Source organism: Zingiber officinale, chromosome 7A (assembly GCF_018446385.1).
Source record: "Zingiber officinale cultivar Zhangliang chromosome 7A, Zo_v1.1, whole genome shotgun sequence".
NCBI classification, from domain to species: Eukaryota; Viridiplantae; Streptophyta; class Magnoliopsida; order Zingiberales; family Zingiberaceae; genus Zingiber; species Zingiber officinale.
Genome location: NC_055998.1, coordinates 7,894,427 through 7,917,573, shown reverse-complemented (window position 1 = coordinate 7,917,573; position 23,147 = coordinate 7,894,427). Strand labels below are relative to the sequence as shown.

Genomic DNA, 23,147 nt, shown 5'->3' with positions numbered 1-23,147 from the left:
AGTGATTAAGCAAGGAAGCTTAATCGCTTACGACCTTTCTCACAATCTTAGCAAAAATGAGCAGAATTGATCAGGTTAATCGATTTTGCCCCTCTTAAGCGATTAGGATAATCGCTTAGGTTCAAAAATGTAATCATTCTGAACAGGTTGCTGATATGGTAATGGCTTAGAAGATTCTTAAGTGATTAAGGCGCCCAAGGTAACCCTAGAAAATGATTTTTTCGTAACTATTCTCAAAAGAGCTTTCAACGTCGGTTCTTGAGATTTAGGGGAGACAAGTGATGTTACATTTTCACCTTCAAAAGGCATTTCAAAGCAAGAAAAGCTCAAGCAAATCAAGGTTCAAAGTGTTAAGTCGTGTTTCGATTTGTATTTGCGTTTGTTTCCCTATTTTGAGTTGTATTCTTATTCTTGATCTTGTACGAGACTTCTTCACCTCCCGATTATTTTTTAGAATGAACTCTTTTATAGTGTATATGTGAGAGAGGAATGAATCCTTTGATTCATTATCATGTCAAAAAGATAGATACTAAATAAATCCTCACATTAACATTAAAGAATTCTTCACTTTAAATATTCCACTACAACTTATCTTTATCAAATAAGAGAAATTATTCATCCCCTTACTCTCATCGGCCCCAATAAAGATTTGGTCAATATTGCAGGGGTTGCATCACATAAACTCAATAGTTTTGAAGACAATTCTACCTATTCCATATTCCATACCATTTTTTTTTTACTGCATTATTTTGGATCAAAATTTTATTAAAATTCTTCTACGTCATATAATAAAGTAGTGCATATTTATATTCACGCCGTTTGTACCTTTATAGTTATTATTTATAATTTTGCAGAGATGCATATTGTGTTCTGCCGTGCATATTTATAAATTACCATTAAATAATATTAATAATTAAAAAAATAATTACATTATTAAAAAAAGACTTAAAATAAAAAAAATTATTAACTTTTAAATTAAAATTAAAATAATTATATTAATTAAAAAATAAAAATAAAATAAAAAATCAAGAAGAAGTGGCTCCCAAAACCTTATTCCCCAATATGAGGGAGCTCCCTCCCATTATCAATGGCGGAGCCAGGACTTATAAACTATCCGGGCTAAAAATTAAAAACTAAAATTGAAATTATCGATCATAAAAAATTTTATTGCTAATGCATTTTGTAAAGAAAATTTAATTTCGTCATTAAATTTTATAATGAAATTTAATATCCATCACTAAATCTAGCGATGAAATTAAATTTCCATCACTAATTTTTTTTAATATTTTAAAAAATAAATATTAAAAAAATTATAATATTATCACACAAAGAATATTTCAAACGTTTTTTTTACAAGACAAATAGAAGAATAAAACTTATATCTTTACTTCAACCAAAATCCAAAATTCATTAAAAAAAAAACTCATTTGTCAAACGAGCCCATAGAAAAATAATAGATATTAAAAAATATATCAGAATGCAAATTATCAAATAATACAAGTTGAGTAGAATCACTAAGTTATGGGACTTGACAAGCACATCAAATAGGTAACTAAAGCTGAGTTGAAATCATATCAATTCTAGACAAAAGGTACCATAAAAGTAAGTTTAACGATAACTCTAGTATTAATCCTTAGGTCGTTGTGGATAATGATACTGTGAGCTGCATCAACAATGATGACCTTAAAGTATTTGTCGGTCGAACCCTATAAACATGAGAGCACTAGTCAATTCGTTAGCAGTATAAAGTTCAATAGCATGAAAAGGAAAACTAAACTCACCTCATTAATACAAAATATTAGAAATGTAACAAATGTAAACAAATAAAAAGTCTTGAAAGGTTGAGGGGCCAAAGTCAAGTTCTGCAAAGGGAATCTCTTTGATGTTTCTTCTGCAAAGGGAATCTCTTTGATGTTTCTTCTGTAAAAGAAAATTATATTTAAAATGGATAGAAAACCAAAATCTAACAAAACACCAATATACTATTAGGAATAAATAATTAGTCGATGCTTAGAGGTCTTCATTGCCCGATAAAATGAAGCACATAGTAATTCTTCATAGTATTTTGTGATTATGTGCCAACAAAAGAAATGAAAGAAAATCAATGTGCAACTGTAATATACAGAGTATATATTAAAATTTTGAATTTTAAAAATAAAAAGAAATTAAAATAGGCTCAATATGAAACACACATCTAATTTGTCAAGTGAAAAACAGATAATAGATAAACCAAATCTAGGAAGAATACCTTCAACACTATTCTTGAACCAAACCAAACATCACCAGAAACCTTTAAGTTGTCAAGGTCAACAATATTGGGTGACTTGAAACGAGAATGGAAGTTTGCCACCTACAAGTTGAGAAGCAAAATTAATCAAACAAATTGCTAGCTAACAAACAACTAATTAAAGTTACAAAACCGCTTGGTCGTGATTTTACTTTCTTAAATGTATGTCCAAGTAAAAAAATATAAAGTTAAGCAAGATACAGAAAGTAAAAAAGGGTAGTTGAAATCATATTGTTCCTTATAGAAAAGATGATGGATGTATACTTACACTAGAAGAAGATTAAATGTTGTCTTCACGGGCAAAAACCGGGATTGTGGTACATTAATCTCAATCGCATTGTTAAAAACCGTTAAAGCATACTTTGGTATGTTTTAGATATATATAATTTGAACTACAAGAGGCAAAGTATCTAAGTAGCTAAAAGATTACTTGAATTGTCGCTCCAGCTGGAGTTCCAGTTCAAGAACTTTTGCGCCATCAACTTCCTAAATAAAAGTCGAAAAAAATTAATTAGCACAAATAAGTCACAAAGTAAAAAAAATCATTTTATGATCATATATACATACATATATTATTGAAGTTGTGATCTACGATTCTTCAAAGTATAATATTCATCAATTATAGAATCTGAATCAATACTTGTAGCAAACTCTCTCTCAATGTGAATAATCATAGAATCTGTCAGAAAATCCTCTCCCATTCTATTACGAAGAACTGTTTTCATATGCTTCATAGCTGAAAATGCACGCTCTGTAGTTGCCGCAGAAACAGGCAAAGTTAAAACTAGACGAATCAACTTGTCAATCAAATTATAGTATTGCAATTTTTTTGTTTCAAATAACCCTTGGCACAATTCTGAGATAGTGGACATTTTTTGAAATTTTTTATGACAAACCACATCGAGCTCATAATGTTGTAGTCGACACCTCAAATTATGCATTTCCTGTTCAGTGAAGTCCTCAGGATAATACTTCTCAACGAGAGTGCAGATCTTATCAATGTTGAACCAATTAAAATTATCTTTTGGATATAAGGCAGAGCTAAGCATAAGAAGTTCTACTGTCTCATCACTGAATCTAGAGTTTAACTTTTCCAATTGAAAATCTATTGCAGTATTAAATATATCGTAATGAAAGTGATGTTCAACTGTGATGGTATCCCTTTGCCGACATGAACGACTAGAATGCTTATAATGAGCACTCATGTCTGGTACATCAATATCTAATCTTGTGCAAAATGATTTGATATATGAAAGAAGAATATCAAAACCATCATTTCTCAATGTCAGAAGAAGTGCTTTAGTTGTAGAGACCAAATCCATTGCATTTATGATATCAAGAGATTTATGTTGCAAGGCATGACAAAGTAAATCTGTGATCCCCATAATTTTATGCATCAAATGCAAAATAAAAATGAAATCAAAAGACTTCATCACTATTAAGGAACCGCCAGCTTCCCCACGCATCGAAGTATAGGAACCATCAGTGACAATGTTTTCAAGCACATTAATAATTGCATTATACTTATCTATTAAGTCGCAAATAGATTCAAAATGGGAGCTCCAACGAGTAGTTCCTGCTCGATGCAAAGTACCAATCTGATTAGCTCCTCGCCCAGTCTCACGTTCACCGACAACAACAGAACGTGCAATTTCATTAACTTGAGCAGATTGTAACTCGGCACTGCGTTTGGCAGAAGATGTAACAAGATTAACAATAGTTGTCATATTCGAAAAGAAAAGCCATATAGAGATCTCATTTTCAGCGGCTGCAACTAACGCTAGTTGGAGTCGGTGGGCAAAACAATGCACATAATATGCATAGGGGCAATCTTTAAGAAATAAAGCTTGCAATCCATTAAAAGCACCAGACATGTTGCTAGCACCATCATATCCTTGACCTCGCATATTATGTATTTCTAGATTATATCTAGTGAGGACATCACATATTTCTTTCTTAAGTGTTGCAGTTGTGGTGTCATGAACATGCACAATTTGAAAAAAAAATGCTCCCGTAAAAAGCCATGGATATCAACAAATCTCAAAATTATAGCTATCTTCTCTTTGTTAGATACATCCTTCGCTTCATCCACCAAAATACAAAACTTAGAATCTCCAATTTCATCACGGATTTTATTTCTGACTCTGTTACCAATAATATGTAAAATTTCTTTTTGAACATCTGGTGAGGTATACTTTGCATTTCCCGGAGCTTTCTCTAAGATAACATCGCCAATACTAGCATTCCATTTTCCCAAAAGTTTTAGCATCTCAATGAAATTACCACGATTTTGGGAATCTAAAGTTTCATCATGACCTCTCAATCCACATGCTTGCAAACTAAGCCAACGAACGCTCTCAATTGTTGTTGCAAGCCTTAATCGATTCTTTTGAATCTGTTCAGAAAATTCTCGATTCATAACTTTATCTATATGTTGAGTTACATTCATCACATCAACAACAGATTTTACATATTTATTATGCACTGAGTTAGAACTTCCCATGTGAGACAAAAAGGCACACTTGACTCCATCATTAATGCGTTTCCAACTTTTAAATCCTTCAACTGTAAATGCAGATTGTTGTGTTTCACTTAATTCAAAAAGATAACATGGAAAACAAAATGTTGCATCCTTTGAAGAAGAGTACTCCAACCATGGAAATTTTTTAAACCATGTATATTGAAATCGACGATGTTGATTTCCTGATTCAGATCGTGGGTACTCTTGCAATTTAGGCTGATATGGGCCCATTTTAATATAAGCTCATCTAATTTCATCACGATAATTAATTGGATGTCGCCATATTGGAATACGCAATCCAGGATCTCGTTCAAGTGATGTTTCATCAAACTTAACTCTTTGATATTTAGAAGAAGGTTCGAACTCCTCATTAGGAATGGATGTATTAGTCTTGGTCCTCTCGGATGATAAAGGATTATCAATTCTTGGCTTAAAGAATGATAGAATATTGTTTCCTCTTTTTCTCTCTTGATTTGACATTAAAATAACCTAACACAAATAAACATTGACATGATTAGCTTAGAATCTCATGAATCTTAAAGAACTATTTCTAACACAATTTCTAGTATAAATCTCACCTTCGCCTACCTAGATTCAACAACAATAGTAGTAGCTAAAAATCCAACATTATTTATTGAATTAAAAAGTACAAAAACTCATTTATTATAAGATACAGCAAAGCAACCACGGTGGCATACTCCTAAGAGGATTATAAAAGGATTAAATACTCTACTAACTAGTAATAACAAGAGGTAACACACGTGGTCTTTTTATCACGTTTGGCAATCAATCTAGCATTGTTTTTTGCTTGCAACATGAGTGAAAATAAACTTGTGTTACATATCGATATGCAATGCAGACAATGTCAGATAGAAGTAGAGAAAAAAATATATCAAGCTGTTAAGGAAATGTACCAATTTATGGAATCAACAAGATGTCATAATTTCAATGTAGATATTCATTTATTAGCTTCACATAGTAAAAGGAAATGGAACATTTAGCTAAATAGAAGCAAATCATTCATTTCAGTGCTAGTAAGGACTTAATCGAGTGGAGGACTTTCCATATTGAAATACGATAGAAAAGATGATTATCTATAAAATAATAAAACAGTCACATGCAGTTGAAATCATGTAGCAAAACCTTTAAAAACACACATCAGTTCTAAAATAAAGCTACTTGACAAATAAACGAATAAATAATAAATCAAGCAAATAGGAAAAAGTTTGTATTTGCTATCAAAATCCTAGGAAGCATGTGTTAGAAATAGCTAACTTCTTTTTGTCAATGTCTAGTATGTCACTTCTCTCAGCTTTCTCCACAATCACCTGTAGCATACAAACAATTAGTATGAGACAGTGGAAACTATTGTTATTTTAAAAAAAAAATAACATGGATTATTTACAGGAATTCTATCAGGGTATTTCTCCCTGATACGAGCAGCCTCTGCTTGCCTCCTTTCTGCAGATGTGAACATATAGGCAAACTTGAGACCCTCGATCAAAATTTAAAGCATTACGCTGAATTATAGTAGATATCCTTGTGTTTCTAAAAAAATTTGGCAGTCAAGTTTCAACCTAGTCTATTCATATGTTGAATTATTCAACAAATTGTAGATAACCAGATAAAAAGTCATGTTAATAATGGAGAATGATCAAATAAAAAAATAGCATTAAATGAACAAATTGTAACCCGTTATCAATTCATGGAGGAAAAACAAAGAAATTCCAAACTAGAATAAGAAAACAGAGATGCAATAAATACAATACAACACATAGAAAAAGCCTAAATTCGAATTTTTCTTCAAGAAAATTTCTACCTAACCAATAGAGGAGTTCAGAGTAGGTAGGGCTCTTGGGGTTAGTAGTGGACTGGTAGCTAAAGCGGGAAACTGCAGGCGAAGACTCTTCGCCGAAGAGGGAGAAGGTGGAAAACTCAAAGGTGGAAAAGAAGAGGGAGTTGGCAAAGAGAGAGATGAGGAGGGGAGGACAAGATTCGGGGGTTCTCGGTGAAGAGGAAGATGACTTCCTTGAGGATGTTGCAGCCCGAGCAAGCGGTCATCGACTAATCGAGAGAGGCGTGGAATGTGAAGAGCAAGAAGAAGAGAAGAATCGAGAAGAAATCAAGCGGAGATGTGAGAAAGAGGGATTTTATTTTATTTTTCTTCCTTCTCACTTCGTTGGATTTGGATGCAAGAATCGGACGAGTGTGAAAAAAGGATTTTATTTTATTTTTCTTGGTCTCTTTGCTGGATTTGGATGCCACCCGGGCTATAAAGTAAAAAAAACAGGGGCCCAGGTAATATTAAAAGGGAACATTACATGGTAATAAGGAATTTATAGAAAATGACCCCGGGCTACGGCCCGGGTAACGTTTCACTTGGCTCCGTCTTTGCGGCCATTATGAGAAGAGCTCCTTTCCATATGTCATGTTCACAATGAGTGTTCTTATTGTGGATGCTTTAGAATTATTGTAGGAGATGCCCTTATAATAAGATGATCTTTAATATTAATAAGTAAAAAAATTGGATAGCTTATTAAACACAAAAACCATTGCCTTCTAATGAATTTCTGGCTGCAATTCAATTAGGGAATTTACTAAAATATATCCTTAATATTTTTTTTTTACTGAAAAAAGCTCCATCATTATTTTTTCTTTAAAAAATTTGTTTTTTACTTTGCTACGTAAAAGACGTTCATAACACAAATTAATATGCAAATTAGTTTATCCTAAAAGTTTTAAAATTTTAAGATGATTATAATCATGCGTACCATCCTTTTCATTTGTATATATATTACTCTTTTTTGCCTTTTAAATCATATAAAAATTTATTAAGTTTATTTGATAATTTTGAAAAACTTAAATTCACGGCAAATGATACATTTTTATGGATCCTTCCTTTGCGCATGTTTATATTTTTTTTTTTAAAAAAAAATAAGCTTTTATGGTCATCAAATATTTTCAAGTGAAAAATCGATAATTTTTTTTAAAAAAATAATTTGTGCCAAATCAACGTCATTGTATACTCGTATTTGTATATTATTTTTTCTTTATATTTTAAACTGTCTTCTAATTAAATGTATATGATGATGTTTAGAAATCAATACACTTTAGCTCCTATAGATATATTTATATGATAGTCGGGCTATAGTATTGCGATAAGATATTTAGGTTGTCATTCAAGTATCATAATTTGAACTCCTGATTTAATCTAATGGTCGATGAAAAATTTCAATAGAATCGGATCAATTATTTTAAGGATAATCAATGAAGTTAACTGTGACTATTATTTTTTTAATATATTTATATGTTTTTTTAAGATCTTCTTTATCCATCGTTTTTACCAATTGAAGTACTATTTTTATTATTATTTTATTTCTTATCTAAATGAAGCTTGTTATACTAATTATGATTTCATATTTACTACATAAAAAAATAAGATTAAAATTATTATAGGTTTAAACAATATGTTTTTTAGCTTGAAAAAAATTAAATGATTAGAGTTTCACATGTAATCAGTTATAAATATCTGAACGAGTTTTGAGTTAATATATTATGTGTTCCATGATTTAACCAAGTTAGAAGTTATGATCTTTTAAAAATTTTGGTTTAACGTACATGTTGTAATATGTATGATTTTATAACTACTACAATTAAACTGTTACATAATTATAGTATCTATGGTTTTGTTGTTATTACAAAGTGAATATTAAATCTTAAAAATTAAAATATCATAATTTTTAACTTGACACATAATATATTAAGCACATAGATTTATAACTAATTATTGAGTGGAACCTATAATGACCCAATTCAAACTAAAATAATATAATTTAAAATCTTTTTAGAGATTCCAAATAGTTTTAATTAAAAAAACATGATATATTATAGCAATTATATATATATATATATATAATCAACATAGGTTCAAGGTTAGGTTAAAAAAAAATGTTTTCTAAGTTTTGCCCAAAATTAAATACTTTTTGGAAAAAAAAATTGATGGTTAAAAGAAAAAACTACACACTCGCAAGATTAGTAATGGTGCAACGAGAGTTTAGGTCCATCAAGTATTTTTTTATAAAAAATGCTTAATAATTCAAATAAAATATTTAAATAAAAAACTGCTGTTTGTTGATCTGCTGTTGGTAAAATGCAGGTTTTATCCGAGCAATTTCGAGGAAACGAACAAACGCGGAATACAAGCGTAAGATGAACGCGTCGACACGGTCCCGTTCGAACCGCTCTTATAGATAGAGGCCTCTTCTTCATTGTTCCCAATTCCCAAATCCATCAGCTTCCCCTTCTTCTATTCTCCTCTGCCTTCTATCCGGTGTCGAAGCCCTAATTTCTTCTGCCATGGCGTACCGGACGCTTGAGATCACCCTGATCAACGCCAAGGGCCTCAAGGAAGTCAACCTCATATCCAAGATGGCCGTCTACGCCGTCGTCTCCCTCTCCTCCGACTCCCGCGCGCGGCAGCGCACGCCGCCGGACCGCGAGGGCGGACGCAACCCCACCTGGGACTCCACCCTCCGCTTCACCGTCCCCGCCGACGCCGATCTCGCCCGCAAGCACTTCCTCAACATCCTCCTCCGCACCGAGCGCACCCTCGGCGACCGAGACGTCGGCGAGGTCCGCGTGCCTCTCTCGGAGCTGCTCTCGGGCGCCGGCGACGGTGCGCTGTCCGTCCAGTTCATCAGCTACCAGGTCCGCAAGATGACCTCCGGCAAACCCAAGGGCGTTCTCAACTTCTCCTACAAGCTCGGCGAGCGCGTGGCCGCGCCTGCTCCGGTGACGGGATATCCACCGCAGTCCGCGGCCTATCCGTATCCTCCTCAACCCGCGCCAAAGGCCGATGAGCCTGTGATGGCGTACCCTGTAGGTACGGGCTATGGAGCGCCGCCGCCTCCGTATCCGCCGGCGGTCGGTTATCAGCAGCCGCAGGCGTACGGGTACCCACCATCCGGGTACGGGTACCCGCCGGCAGGATACGCTTACGGGACAGCACCACCTCAACCGCCGAGGAAGAACAGGATGGGATTGGGATTGGGGGCGGGGTTACTCGGAGGCGCACTCGGAGGGCTTCTGATCGGAGACATGATATCCGATGCTACGTCCTACGATGCCGGTTACGATGCTGGATTTGACGACGGCGGTGGCTTTGATTTTTGATTCTAGCTTCTAGACGTGTCTTGTCCGGTGTCTCTTGTACGCTTCTTTGGAAGCCTTGTACAGTAGGTCTTGTTGGAATATTAGTGAAAACTATGGATTGCGCGCAGTGTACAGGTTGCGGTGTATATTGGCTTTGTATGATCTGCTTAAAGAGTGTATGATTTCAGCATTTTGGATCAGAATGTGATATCTCAGACACCAGGGTAGTTTAGTTTAGGGAAAAAAATGATTAACCGTAATGTCCAATCTGAGATAATCGGTTTAATTTTATAGAAATTTTTTATAAATCAGGAAGAACTATTAATGGACGGTTTAGAATATCAACATTTTTGATTATGCATTCCATCTGTAAGAAATTTTTTTATAAATATGTTCTAGCTAGGAATTGAATGTGGTGATAAATGTATATCCTTCTAATATATCATAACCCGGTTAAGGGTATTTTAGTTTAGCGCTCTTTGTGCAGAGGATCTGTTAGAATGAATACTTATGTAAATAAATATCAAACGGGTCAATCCATGTGGAGGTGATGATTTCATCATTTTGCCCCCTTTGAATATTTGCTAATGTGAGTGATAACGAGAATGCTACATTGATAATAATCGAACGTTCAAATTGATCATATGGGAGCAGAACTAGCTAATCAATGGATAGTGATATGGTACGTTGTGAGTGACCCTAAAGGTAATATGAAGTTGATAGTTAAGCTGATATGAATATATGATAAGTCAAAGTCAAGGTTGTTGATGCAATCATACCCTAGATGAGAAGTTTTAATGATGTTAATATGATAAGTCAAAGTCAAGGTTGTTGGTGTAATCATACTCTAGATAAGAAGTTTTAATGATTGACATATGTTGGATCTAATTTGAGTTACAAGTTTGCATGATAAGAGAAGTCCAAGAAGATCAAGGGTCGGATTCTTGGCAAGATGAAGTCTTTGTAGGTTGAAAGACCGAATGCACGGCAAGAGAAGTCCAAGAAGGTCAAGGGTCAGATTCTTGGCAAGATGAAGTCCTTACAGGTTGGAAGACCGGACGCAAGGCAAGAGAAGTCCAAGAAAATCCTGAACCAGATTCTTGGTATATAGTGAGAACTTGAGCAGATGAGATGTTAGGGTAGACGAAGACCAGGAGGTAAGGAAATTGTAGGCACAAAATCCAGAGAACAGGAGGTTATTTGACACAAGGTAATTGAAATCAGTTTGTGAGTTTATAAATCGATCGCAAGCACTCAATGGTCCTAAATCGATTAACTAATCATTTAGGTATAAGCCTAATTGATTGGTGCAATCGATTATAACGCTCTTTATAGTGCACAAAGAGTACAATCGATCAGGGAGTTTCTATGATTTACAGAACAGGTGCCAAATCAATTGTCCAATTGATTAGGACTATACTAATTAATTGGTACAATCGATTAGAGATTTTCTACGAGCTCATAGAAGCATTGCGATACTGCCTAATCGATTAGCAATTATTTGCAAATGCATAGAAATCTGTTAAATTGATTGCTCAATCGATTAGTCATGGTCAATCAATTAGTTGAATCGATTAGCAAACTATCCTCAAGGATCGTACTCATGATGAAGCAAACTTTCCGATTAGATCACTATCAGTACGATCGACGTTGGAATATGATCAGATCTAAACAAACTTTTCTTAGCCATCAATCTAAGCCCCTGTTTAGATTTGATCGGATTTCGATACCGATTGCACTCATGATGATCACTTAGATTCATCTTCGATTATAATATTAATTAGAACAGTGACTGAAAGTCATCGACAGTATATTAGAACGACGAGAGACAAAGGATTTGATCTCTGTTTATGTTGCCGTTTGGTATTTGAAGCAATATAAGTTTTTAGAAAGGAATTTTCTCCTAACTCGAGGATAATTGTTTTATTAGCAAAAACAAAAAATAGAAGGATAGTTTTCTTAACCCGAACAAATAAAAAACCTCCGTTGGATCGGCTCAGTTGAACCCGATTTAACCATTCAACGTTGTCCGAGTCAAAAGCCTTCCCGATAAAACCCTAATCCCCCGGTTCATTCCACATCTTTATTCGCCGCAAACTTCTCGCGAGAAGCTTGCGGCGGAAACCCTAATCCACTTCCTCTATACATCCATATTTTTTTATCTATATATATCAATCAATCGTGGATGTTTTAATATGATTTCCCCTTCTTTCTCTTAGATCTGTAAGTTTTCTTGTTCCTTCGTTTCTACGTTCAATTTTTTTGTTTCTTTTTTTCGAAGGGATTGCCGTGACGACTCTGGAAAATTCAAGCTCAACAGACCGGATAGCAGGTCTCTCATCGAGGGATCTGTATGTCGATTATCCCGCTGAACTGAGCAATCTCCATTTTTTTCCGTCTTCTCATAATTCGTAAAAAGATGTTCTTCCCTTTTAGTTTGTCTACGTTTCTGCATGATCGATTGCGATAAATCATCTTATGGAGGTTCCTATAGTATTATTATTAGGAAAGATTGTTTTATTCGTTTTTTTTAGCTTTATATAATTGGAGAATGATGGGATGAGGATAACTGAGCTCCCTCTTCTGAAGTGCGCATTGTAGATGCTTGCTGGCAGAATCGAACCTTTAACATACACGCCAACACTGAGCCTTGTTCTCCAATTTATTGTATTTCTCATATTCTTTGGAGTAGCCTTTAGTTGTAAATGTTTTGCTTTTTCTATTTTTATATGTTTTACAAGTAGAGATAAGGATGAAGTAAAATTTTAAATTATCCAACACTTGATCTGAGGATCTTTTGATCCGACTGATGCACTGGTTTTTTACTTCTGAATCGTAGTTCACTTGTGATATTACATTTTAAAAATATTTGGAACGTGTCAAATGATGAAATCATGAATATTTTCTTAGGACACCTTCCTACACTTCCTATTTATGGGTTGTGGATGAGAATAACATGTTCATGCTGATGATAATGGATTTTCAGTTATCGGCCATTGTTTTAATTTTTCGATTTATCTTTTCTTACTGGATCTCTCTCTTTCTCGATTCCCAAGTGTTAGCTTTTGATGATTGCTAATAAATGTTGGAATTACCGGCTGATGTGGTTTAACCCATTCTCTGATGTAAATTCACCTGGCTTTCTGAAGCTTGAATCTTATTTCTTCCCTTGTTTTTTCAGTTTTTAGTTTGTTTTTCTTGTTGTAATCTATGCCTTGTTACACAGATTGAAAGCATGATTATGTTTTGATGTCCCAATGAGGAAGAACAACTTTCTTGATAGGAAGTGCCGTATGACTCGTTAAACAGCAACTGTGGCATCTAGTTACTTCCACCCATCTTCGTTTGCTCCATTCTTTTCATATTCTTTAAGAATTGAACTGTTGTGGATGTTAAAATGAATGGCTATGTGGAATGACTTGAACTCGTCACGGTTGTGTGTGTGATTTTAAACAGTTCTCTGAGGGTTTTTGTTTTGCGTTTTATTTTAGCTGTTTTGGTTAAGGCCTGATGCCACGTCTCCAGAAGCGAATGCAGTGACTGGTGATGCTATTATCAAGCCAATACAAAGGCCTTTTGGCATTTCGTTTGCTGATAGGAATCTGTTGATAACTTTTAATTTATCTACGGAGCCGTTTACGGCGATTACATCATTTTTCATTGTCTGCCTATTTCAATTTGCATAATGTGATTTGTAGATATCCTTTGCAAGTGACGATAAACATAGACAGGGACATCTGTACTCTTAGAGAGGTTGATGATTGGTTCTATGGGAAATGGGAATCTCTCCGATGCAATTTCTTTTTCTTTTGCTGAGTTATAAGTTTTTCTCGTCACTTCTTTGCCTGTGATGCATAGATATGCACGTATTATCAGACTTTAAATGATGACGAATACATTGTCACTACCACTGAGGCTCTTCTTTGTTTTTTTCTACACTTGGAGTTTTTTGTTTTGTTTTGATTGTTTACGAATGAGTTTTTGACTCCGATGATGATTAAACATTAAACTTTCGTTCTTCTGAGTTTACAAGCATTGCGGAATAAAAATGGAGACCTGAACTGAGGAGTTTATATTTTTTGTGATTTGATGCTTCCTTTCTCGGTGTGTCGTTTTGTTTATATGGTTTCATTCAGTTTTCTGTAAGGTGCCTATGATTCCTATAAATATACTTTGATCTAACTTCATGAAAAGATTTTAATCTGAGGCACTAATGCAATAATAAATGTGGTTTATCGTCCTAACAAATCTTTGTTTTTCGATTGGGCATTACTTGTGGTGATTTTGTTAGATTATTCAGGTGTCAGTTTAGGTAGGACATCGAATCTGTGCTACCCAAATGTAAATCGTTTAAGAGCTCTTAGAAGTACCCACCCACATTTTGAACAGTCTCTCCAGTCTAACGGCTGGTTTCTCGCTCCAGTGCCACGCTCCCACCATTGTGAGCACCCAGCTGTTATACTGAGTCTCAGAGGATCTGATTCTCTTCTTCCGCTCACCTTACTAGTCAAGCATTTCTTCTTGGATCCTTTTGGTGCAACTTTTTGATTGGTTTTGTGGCTGGCCGTGCTCTCTGGTGCTTGTTGCCCCGCTGTTCTCCAGGCATTAATCTGAACTCAATCTCTAATGTTTTTAGTAAATCAAGGTAAAATGGTCAGTTTTTAATCTTTTGAAATCAATCTCTCTAGCTATTGTATTGTAACTGGTTTATTTTCCTCTATTGTGTCTGGTTTCCGAAAATTTTCCATCGTGTCCTGGCAACTTGTGTCTATTTTGTGAAGCCTTCTCAACTTACCAACTATATTTAGGCAGTATTTATTTGCTGTCCGATCTTGTGCTCGATTACCGTATCCTGTGCTTTGCGTTCCGAAATAATCCGGGTGTCTTGCGGTGTGAGTCACAAGTTTGAAATAATCCGAAATAATCTGCATAATATTTCACTTTTAGAAATCTTTACAATTCCCAACCTGTGATACTGTTTTTTTTATTCGAAGGCGTTGGAAAATTTTGCACTGCCATTGCGTAGTCAAAAGTTTAATCAGCACGACCATTGTCCAGGGCAAGGCACGTTCTCGCTATATTGGACATCTTAGGTCAACAAGTGTCAGTGCCGGAGATGCTCTCGTCTCATGCTACGGTGATTAAGGATATTTATCCCTAGTTCAAATCTGCGCCCGAAAAGCTTATCAATAATTTTTTTTATTCAAAATTTAGTCATTGAGAGATTCGGATTATAGAAGATAATATGGTAGTTAAAATTAAGATGGTGTGGCGGAGTATTCAGTACTTTGTTTTATTGATCGTCCAGTCCTAAAGTTCTCAGGTTTTGTTCATACGGTATTAAAGCAGGATGCTTAGATAAGACTGACCGAATATAAACCTATGAGGACTCTAGGATTTTACCATGGATTTAAAGAAATAATATACTCAAATGATAAATGGCCGGATGGGTTCAAAAGATCTCGGCTGGAAGAAAGGCCGATCGGGCTCTAGGCACTTAAGCATTCTAAAATCTCTTTATGCTCACATAGACAAATGATGGCCAGTCGAATATAAGACTTTCTGTGTATATCCGATCGGGCAAATGGTTGGTCGGGCTTAGCGTCCTTAGCCTAGTAAAGATCTCAATATATAATTGGTCGGATAAGGACCGGTCGAACATAAGACTTTTTGTTTACGCCTGTCTGTGCTCAAAGACACTTAGTCTCACAAAGATCTTGATAAATGATCGGATAAAAGTCGGTCGAACATAAGACTCTGTGTACGCTCGACCGGGCTCAAAGACACTTAGTCTCACAAAGATCTTAATATATGATTGGCCAGATAAAGGTCGGTCGAACATAAAGCTCTATGTGTACTCTCAGTCGGGCAAAGTCCGACCGGGCTCAAAGATACTGAGCTTCACAAAGATCTTAATATACGATCGGCCGGAAAAGGGCCGATCGAACATAAGGCTTTCTGTGTATGCCCGGTCGGGCTCAAAGACACTTAGCCTCACAAAGATCTTGATATACGATCGATCGGATAAAGACTGGTCGTACATAAGTCTCTCTGTGTATGCCCGGCCGGTAAAAGTCTGGTTGGACTCAAAGACACTTAGCCTCACAAAGATCTTAATATACCATCGGCTGGATAAGGTCGGTCGAACATAAGATTTTATGTATACGCCCGACCTGGCAAAGTCCGACTAGGCTCAAAGACATTTAGCCTCACAAAGATCTTAATATATGATCGGACGAATAAAAGTTGGTCGAATATAAGGTTCTATGTGTACGCCTGGTCGGACAAAGTCCTTTGTCCAATCGAGCTCAAAGACACTGAGCCTCACAAAAATCTTAATATGTGATCAACTTAATAAAGACCGGTTAAACATCTCTTTGTGTATGCTCGACCGGGCTCAAAGACACTCAACCTCACAAAGAGCTTACTATGCGATTGGTCAGATAAGGGCCGATTGAAGATAATATTTTATGTGTACTCCCAGCAGGGCAAAGTCCGGCCGGGCCTAAAGACATAGCCTCATAAAGACCTTAATATACAATCGGTCAGATAAAAACTGGTCGAATAGAAGACTCATATGTATACTCTGTCGGTCAAAGACTTAGCGGGCTTAAAAACACTTATCCTTATGAAACTCTACATATATGGACGATCGGGAAAAGGTCAACCGAGTTTAATTTATATGATGTTATATTGTTCCTAAAATAAATAAACACTCTAACATATATAATTTATCATATGGTTGCTTGAATAGATCTTTGATATATTATGGGCATTATACTAATCTCTGAACAGATCTTTGCAGTATTTAGCATACGACAGAGCAGATTGATACTAATACAGGTTAAAGGCGCTTCATTTCATAGGGTTTACTATAATTGCCCGACCAAATGAAAGATCAACCCGACAAATTCAATGAAAGACATCCCAGTTAAATGACCGACTTAAGGACCGATCAAGATAAATGTAGCACACAAGTAGCAGATAACATTCTGACAGGTTGTTAAAGTTGTTGAAGAATATTCCTTGGGGATTTCCTCATTAATTGATCTGTTACAACAGTATATCTTAACAACCTCAACAAAGGGCTAAGGCATAAGCAACAAAAGAGATACATCTGTGGGTAGAAAAAAGATTCACTACTGTTCTTCTTCTTCGCTCTCTCGCTAGAAAGTGTATTAACTTAAGCGTCGGAGGGCCTTACTAGGGATTTCTTCCCTGGTCTTTGGTCACTAACGCTTTGTAGGATCGTTTGATTGTGTCAGGATTGGAGGAAGGTTCCATTCTAAGCTAAAGAAGTTTTCTGTCGGTCAACAAATCATCCATCAAAGCCAGCGCGCTATCTCCCTAGTCTTCATATAGGATTAGATATGACTCAAACTGATACAAATAGGGATGAAGTGAGTCTTACTTAGTAATATGATTGACTCTTGCTATTTTTTTTTTAAATAGTGAGAGTCAATTCTAGGATTTAGAACGATGAAAATTAGAGGTTGAAAGTATCAAATCACCTTTGCCACTTAAGGAGATACTGTACCTCAGGAGGATAGCGCAGATGATGGGCACATGACATCTCTTGCATAATGATCAGGGGTCGATTCTCAAGAACTGATGACGTGGAATTTATACCATCATGTGCCTAAAGCTTATGTACCTATATTTACCTTATGTGCATAGATTATATATGTTATTTTATATTGTTTAACACACATCTTTAAGTATTCATTGCCTATGATCTATACTTTTGCACCCTTTTTTAACATATTTCAGTATAATTATTATTTTACATCTAGAGATCTGCTTTGTATTTGTTTTCACTTTCAGGAGCAATTTGGAGAAAAAGGAATCCAAAGACACAAAAGAAGATCAATTGAAGAAAACCATGACCTAACCTTGTCTACCCCAAGGAGAAAAACATCAAAGATTGGAGTGCCCAAGTCATTTCAGATGCAAATTGGGCCTGGCTAGTGAAGGCAAGAGGTCATGCCAAATGGCACGACCAAGGAGAGGACCAGTGCAGAAATGCTCCTAGCCATGTCAAATGACACGACCAAGAGTTTACCTGTGCCTTTCTCCAAAACAAACACAACTATGGCCGTGCCTTAAGGCACGACCATGCCTCTAGAATTGCAGGTTTAAAGATCTAGCTGTGCCCAATGACATGGCCTAGAAGTAGAAAAGCAGAGCAACCCTACTTTGGCCGTGCCAAATGGCATAATCAAGCCATTTTGCCAAAGACAAGTTGGCCAAATGGCATGGCCAGGAAGCTGAAGGGCGGTTTGGCTCTGCTTCAAGGCACGACCACCCCATGCCGTTACCTCTATAAAAGGGGCACTTCATCCCCTTACTAAGGGAGGAAGATCCAAGGCGACAAGGGATTATCTAGGTCAAATCCTTGCAGCTGGAGGCGTTATTTGGACCATTCGAGGCCGTCCTGCTGCTCCATCCTCATCGGTACTCCGAGGGCTTCATTCGACGTCAAGGATAAGTTTTCCTCCCCTTCTTTAGGGTGCTTGAAATTCTTATGGATTTGAGCTCTTGGATTGTAAATTTTTCAATTATGGAGTAAATTTCTATTATTCTAGGACGTAGGAAGTAATTATAATGTGTAGATGTTGTAAACTCTATTGAATTATCAATTTCCTTGTTTGATGAAGCTTGTATGACACTTGTTCTGTTTGATGAAATGCTAGCAAATAGACTTTCTTTATGAATATGAATTTATCTATCTAGATTGTATTTCTGTATGTGTAGATCTAATTTCTGAGTTAGATACATTGCTGTGTGTCTATGTCTAAGTGTGAACCTGAATTTTCATTAAATTGATGTATAGGTTGTTGCCTCTTTTGAGTGTACGTTCCGATATAGCTCGGCATGACCTTAGGATACTTGTTTAACGTTTAGTATCTAAGGTAACTATCCTTCTATATGAAACATAGCATCCTAAAGGAGAACAATTCTATATATGGATAACTCTATCACTTGACCTAATAGGCTTTCCCTAATCATATGCTATGCAAGTGATTTACGTAATCTATAGACGTACACTCGGAGGAGGCCTTGTGACAGGAGGTACTCTCCTGAAAATCTAAACTCTCTAAGTTACTTCTTCACTTGATGACATACTTGGTTACTGGCAAGGGAAGTACTCTGATACACCGTCGTAGGATGATATTCGGTAGTAATTTAGATTGCCCTGCAAACATACAAGTGATAAACTAGGAAAGGGCGAATTCATAACCCAATATTCACTATCACAATGAAACCCACGGCCTAGAACATCTTCTGGACTAAGGACTTTCTTAGTTATCTTTCTTTTTTATTATTTTTCACATCTTAGTTGAAAACTCAAAATAAACGATTATTCATTGTTGTCTAGCTTAATTTGAAATGTAAAACCAATTAGCATTTAATTCTCAGTTCTCGTGGAATCAACTTATATAAATTTTATTACTTGACTACGAGCATGCGCTTGTGGTACACATATCATTACCTCTCTTCATATCTGTGGCGTCGATATTAGGGGGGTCGTTAAGGTAGCGAATCTATCTTTTTTTCTTTAAAGAGATATTATATTAGGAGCGTTAGGGATGAGCACAGTAATCTTTTACTAACTTAAGAAGACTAACTTAAGAAGATAATATATCATATTATGTGATTCTGTCCGAGAGTTGAGTCGATAGACATTGGAGAGATGACGCTCACATTGACTGGATGTAGACTGAAGATAACGTGGACCTCCAACGAGCTAAGCCTGCAACCACAAGTCATTAGTGCTGAGCCAGGGAGGGGTTCCTCGGCGATGACCCTCCGACGCTCAAGTCAATCACCGGCGGCAATCGAGTGAAGTAGAGAAGAGAAAAGAGCAGCAGCGTAACTGTGACTACCGTAGTCGTGAACATACCTCCGTCTATGCCTAGGGGTCCTTATATAGGGCTCCCGGGAGGCGCGTGCAAGCTTCCCAAGGCATGCGCGCTCCTCAAAATATATCTGGAAAGGATGTGTCGGAAAAGCGTGTCTGATGTCATACCGTAACAACCCGAGCATATCCCTGACTTGACAGTGGAAGCTTCCACCGTACAATTCTCCGTCTGACCATGCCGCTAACCATGCCGCCTGTTGGTGACATTGGTCTCTAGGAAGACATCGCCAATTGCTCCTTTTGTCCGTTATTGGGTCGAGCGGGAGAGTCGCTCGGCCAATCTGCCGTTTGGGTGACATCATGGCCGGGCCGAGCGGGGGAGTCCGCTCAGCCAACGGTCCGCTGCCTCGGCTCCGTCCTACCGAGCGAGGGAGTCGTGCTTGCTTGGTCGGGGCTGTGCCCACTGTTCAACTGAGCGGGACGGTCGCTCGGCCTTCGTCCTTCTATGCTTGAGCTTTTTGAGTGTCAGAAGCTCGGTATTTGATCGAGCTGTCGTAGTGCCGGATCGGGTATTCCTTGCGCCGATCGGCAAGGAAAGGTCGCCTGATTGGACGAACTCCCGGGGTGTTGACCACCTTGACCCTCTATCGGGCGGGCCTCACCCTACCACCGGATCATTATAAAATCCGGGCATCTTTATTCCTTATGTCTAAAATTTATTTATTTTTATTTTAATTTATTTTATATAAAATTCGTTCATTAATAATGCTTAAAGAGTTGAACCCTATTAATATATGAATGTTCTAACACCCATCTATATTTATTTGTAACTATATTTGGAGGGTATAACACTTATATATTAGTGAATGTTCTAATCTGCATGCGTCACCTAATGAGTTATATACTGTCAGTCTTTCAATCTAGTTTCATTATTTTGTAGCTTTCATCACAAGATAATAAAAATAATAAAACTAAATCGATTTTAATACTAATAATGAATTTAAATTCCTAGTTATAGCTGAAAATTTAACCGATATGACAACTATTGCTACCTTGAGTTATCTTTGAATATTCGATTTCTTTTACGCGTCTGTTAAGTTTACCCAAATACTGGACTGTAAATATCCATATATCTTAATTAATTTTTATTTGCGCCCTATTCGTTTAGAAAACATTTCATGTACGTGCACATATACGGAACAAGTTGCAATAATAAATTTAATCCATTTTTTAATTTATTTATAGAATTTAGCTCACGCGGCTTTTGACCAACTTTAATATTATATAAAAGGAACGGAGAAATCAATCAGCCTGACAACACATGCATATTGCCACCTACTTGCCTGTTGAATAGACTAATTAACGAAATTAAGTATTGATTAATTATTGTTTATTAATATCGATATTGATAAAAAGAATAATTTATGCACGTACTCCACTAGGATTTCTTTCTTTCTATTTAGGAAATTAAAGAGAAAATAAGATATTAATTTAGTCGTAATCAAATATGGTTAAGGATTGATTAGATTTGATGTTGACTAATCATGATCAAAGATTAGAATTCAGCGAAGCTTCTGGTGTGTACGCGCGTGCGTCTGACCCTTGATCGTATCCCAATTTAACTAAATTAATAAATAAGTCAAATACTCAATCATGATTAATTTTAGTCTATTCACGCTAGCTAGCTAGTTCTATATTATAAAAGTATTTAATTTCTTATTTTCATATATAACATCGGAGTGGCAAAATGAAACTATCACAAGACGACCCGTGTCGTCCTAACTGCAACCGCGTTATTGAACTTTGCCTACGCGCTGTTTATCCAATTGAATTACTTATTTTCGGTCAAAATGCCATTTTAATTAATTAATTAATTCGATAATATAAATATATATCCAATTGAATTGAATACAACTATCAAAACCAACCATCACTGTATATAAACAAACATTTTGAGACCTTGGAGGATCTCAAATTCCAGTCGCTCCAGATCTCAAATTCCACTTAAAGATTGAGTTGGAGGAGGAGTGATTGACATGGGCAGTGGCGATGAGCACTGGACGGTGATCCAAGACATCAGTCGAGCTCAGGAGCTGACGGGCCAGCTTCAGGCCGTGCTGCTGCCGTTGCTTCCAGACGCCGGCGGCTGGTCGGAGTTGGCCAGAGACCACATGAGTGAGATGATCAGATGCTACGCTTCCGCCCTGGACAGGCTCAGGACTTGCGGCTCTCCAGAGTCACAGTTCGACATCGACGCCTATAAGAACGATCGGAGTCGGAGCTCCGACGAGAAGAGTAGGAAGAAGCAGCTGAAGCTGGAGGGTGGCTATAAAAGCTGGACCCCTAAAGATACCAAAAGAAGGTACCATATGGAAGCAGTACTCAATCTATTAGATTAAATTAAAATCTAGTCTTAGTTTCTAAATATAGAAGCCAAAATATATGAATCTTTTTTTTAATATCATCACTATATCAGCGATCTTAATTAATTTGCCTTTTCCTTGCATTATTTCTTTGCACAGGTTTAAACAGGATGATTCTTATTCGATAGTTACATCAATCCCCTATGAAGATGGACATCAATGGAGGAAATATGGGCAGAAACCCATCCAAGGCTCCAAACATCAAAGGTTAACTCATGGACACACACACGCACCATACTTTAGTTTCAGTAGTGTACTAATTCTTAACTTGTGGCTATATGTGCATGCAGGAGCTACTTCAGATGCACATATAGCAAAGAACAAGGTTGCCGTGCCAGGAAGACGGTGCAACAAGAAGATACTAATGTGTATCCCCCAAAGTATCGGGTAGTTTATGCGATGTCGCACACCTGCAGTTGTAGCAGTACTTCAGTGATCAGCTTGCCCATCTTTGTGTTGGATTCGGTACTTCCCAACAATAACTCGCTACCTCTTCTTGATACCTCTCCCGACATCAATAATATTGTCCAGCACCAGCAACATGCAGGTGACCTTTGTGTTCCTCCTAAAAGCGAACTTGTAGGGGGGATCATGCATCCTTCAACCTCCGAAGTGATAACATATGATGAAACAAATGCAGATGCAGATGGGATGGTGTTGAAATTACTGATATCACCTGAATTGGATGCATTTTATGAGGCAGTTATGGATAACATACATGCTTCAGGAGGATGACAAGAAGCAAGTTTAATTTTCAAGTTAATTACTCAAAGGGCAAGTCTAGTCACCTCATAAAAATGAGGTGATATGTATGTACACTATGTTAAAATTAGTAATAGACTTTAGATATTATCTATTACTTAATAGGTAGATAATTATTGAAGTAGACACATGTGAAGTAAA

General features: G+C 36.5%; 3 protein-coding genes, 1 long non-coding RNA gene and 9 other non-coding genes across 13 annotated transcripts; 12 read left to right on the top strand and 1 right to left on the bottom strand.

Moving 5' to 3' along the window:
• Nucleotides 1–2,859: 2,859 nt before the first annotated feature.
• Nucleotides 2,860–4,194, bottom strand: LOC121999178 (zinc finger MYM-type protein 1-like). Its single transcript, XM_042553895.1, has one exon. The coding sequence runs from the start codon at nt 4,192–4,194 to the stop codon at nt 2,860–2,862; it is 1,335 nt and encodes a 444-aa protein (XP_042409829.1).
• A 4,872-nt stretch (nt 4,195–9,066) lies between these two features.
• Nucleotides 9,067–10,086, top strand: LOC122000890 (protein SRC2-like). The gene has a single exon (XM_042555384.1). It carries the CDS (start codon nt 9,165–9,167, stop codon nt 9,978–9,980), a length of 816 nt encoding a protein of 271 aa, XP_042411318.1. The 5' UTR covers nt 9,067–9,164; the 3' UTR covers nt 9,981–10,086.
• Nucleotides 10,087–12,039: 1,953 nt separating this feature from the next.
• Nucleotides 12,040–14,706, top strand: LOC122000889. The gene is made up of 2 exons (XR_006117238.1): nt 12,040–12,182; nt 13,186–14,706. It is a non-coding gene; the product is annotated as an uncharacterized LOC122000889 (long non-coding RNA).
• Nucleotides 12,242–12,342, top strand: LOC122003304. Its single transcript, XR_006117940.1, has one exon. It is a non-coding gene; the product is annotated as a small nucleolar RNA Z107/R87 (small nucleolar RNA).
• Nucleotides 12,509–12,610, top strand: LOC122003355. Its single transcript, XR_006117969.1, has one exon. It is a non-coding gene; the product is annotated as a small nucleolar RNA R30/Z108 (small nucleolar RNA).
• Nucleotides 12,703–12,797, top strand: LOC122003319. Its single transcript, XR_006117953.1, has one exon. It is a non-coding gene; the product is annotated as a small nucleolar RNA snoR31 (small nucleolar RNA).
• Nucleotides 13,019–13,114, top strand: LOC122003307. Its single transcript, XR_006117943.1, has one exon. It is a non-coding gene; the product is annotated as a small nucleolar RNA snoR77Y (small nucleolar RNA).
• Nucleotides 13,211–13,428, top strand: LOC122003295. Its single transcript, XR_006117933.1, has one exon. It is a non-coding gene; the product is annotated as a small nucleolar RNA Z112 (small nucleolar RNA).
• Nucleotides 13,464–13,612, top strand: LOC122003321. The gene has a single exon (XR_006117955.1). It is a non-coding gene; the product is annotated as a small nucleolar RNA snoR2/U65 (small nucleolar RNA).
• Nucleotides 13,664–13,757, top strand: LOC122003299. Its single transcript, XR_006117936.1, has one exon. It is a non-coding gene; the product is annotated as a small nucleolar RNA R44/J54/Z268 family (small nucleolar RNA).
• Nucleotides 13,802–13,877, top strand: LOC122003334. Its single transcript, XR_006117964.1, has one exon. It is a non-coding gene; the product is annotated as a small nucleolar RNA snoR122 (small nucleolar RNA).
• LOC122003286 lies at nt 13,943–14,030 on the top strand. The gene has a single exon (XR_006117925.1). It is a non-coding gene; the product is annotated as a small nucleolar RNA Z159/U59 (small nucleolar RNA).
• A 7,059-nt stretch (nt 14,707–21,765) lies between the features above and the next one.
• Nucleotides 21,766–23,007, top strand: LOC121999901 (probable WRKY transcription factor 62). The gene is made up of 3 exons (XM_042554528.1): nt 21,766–22,183; nt 22,344–22,451; nt 22,535–23,007. Exons 1-3 carry the CDS (start codon nt 21,858–21,860, stop codon nt 22,977–22,979), a joined length of 879 nt encoding a protein of 292 aa, XP_042410462.1. The 5' UTR covers nt 21,766–21,857; the 3' UTR covers nt 22,980–23,007.
• The last annotated feature ends 140 nt before the right edge of the window (nt 23,008–23,147 follow it).

What these genes read in the sequence shown, in the direction of transcription:
- LOC121999178 (XM_042553895.1), bottom strand. Translation starts at nt 4,194, where the DNA reads ATGCGAGGTCAAGGATATGATGGTGCTAGCAACATGTCTGGTGCTTTT.
- LOC122000890 (XM_042555384.1), top strand. Translation starts at nt 9,165, where the DNA reads ATGGCGTACCGGACGCTTGAGATCACCCTGATCAACGCCAAGGGCCTC.
- LOC121999901 (XM_042554528.1), top strand. Translation starts at nt 21,858, where the DNA reads ATGGGCAGTGGCGATGAGCACTGGACGGTGATCCAAGACATCAGTCGA. An exon ending in CCTAAAGATACCAAAAGAAG is followed by an intron (nt 22,184 to 22,343) that starts GTACCATATGGA and finishes TTCTTTGCACAG; the next exon opens with GTTTAAACAGGATGATTCTT. An exon ending in CAAGGCTCCAAACATCAAAG is followed by an intron (nt 22,452 to 22,534) that starts GTTAACTCATGG and finishes ATGTGCATGCAG; the next exon opens with GAGCTACTTCAGATGCACAT.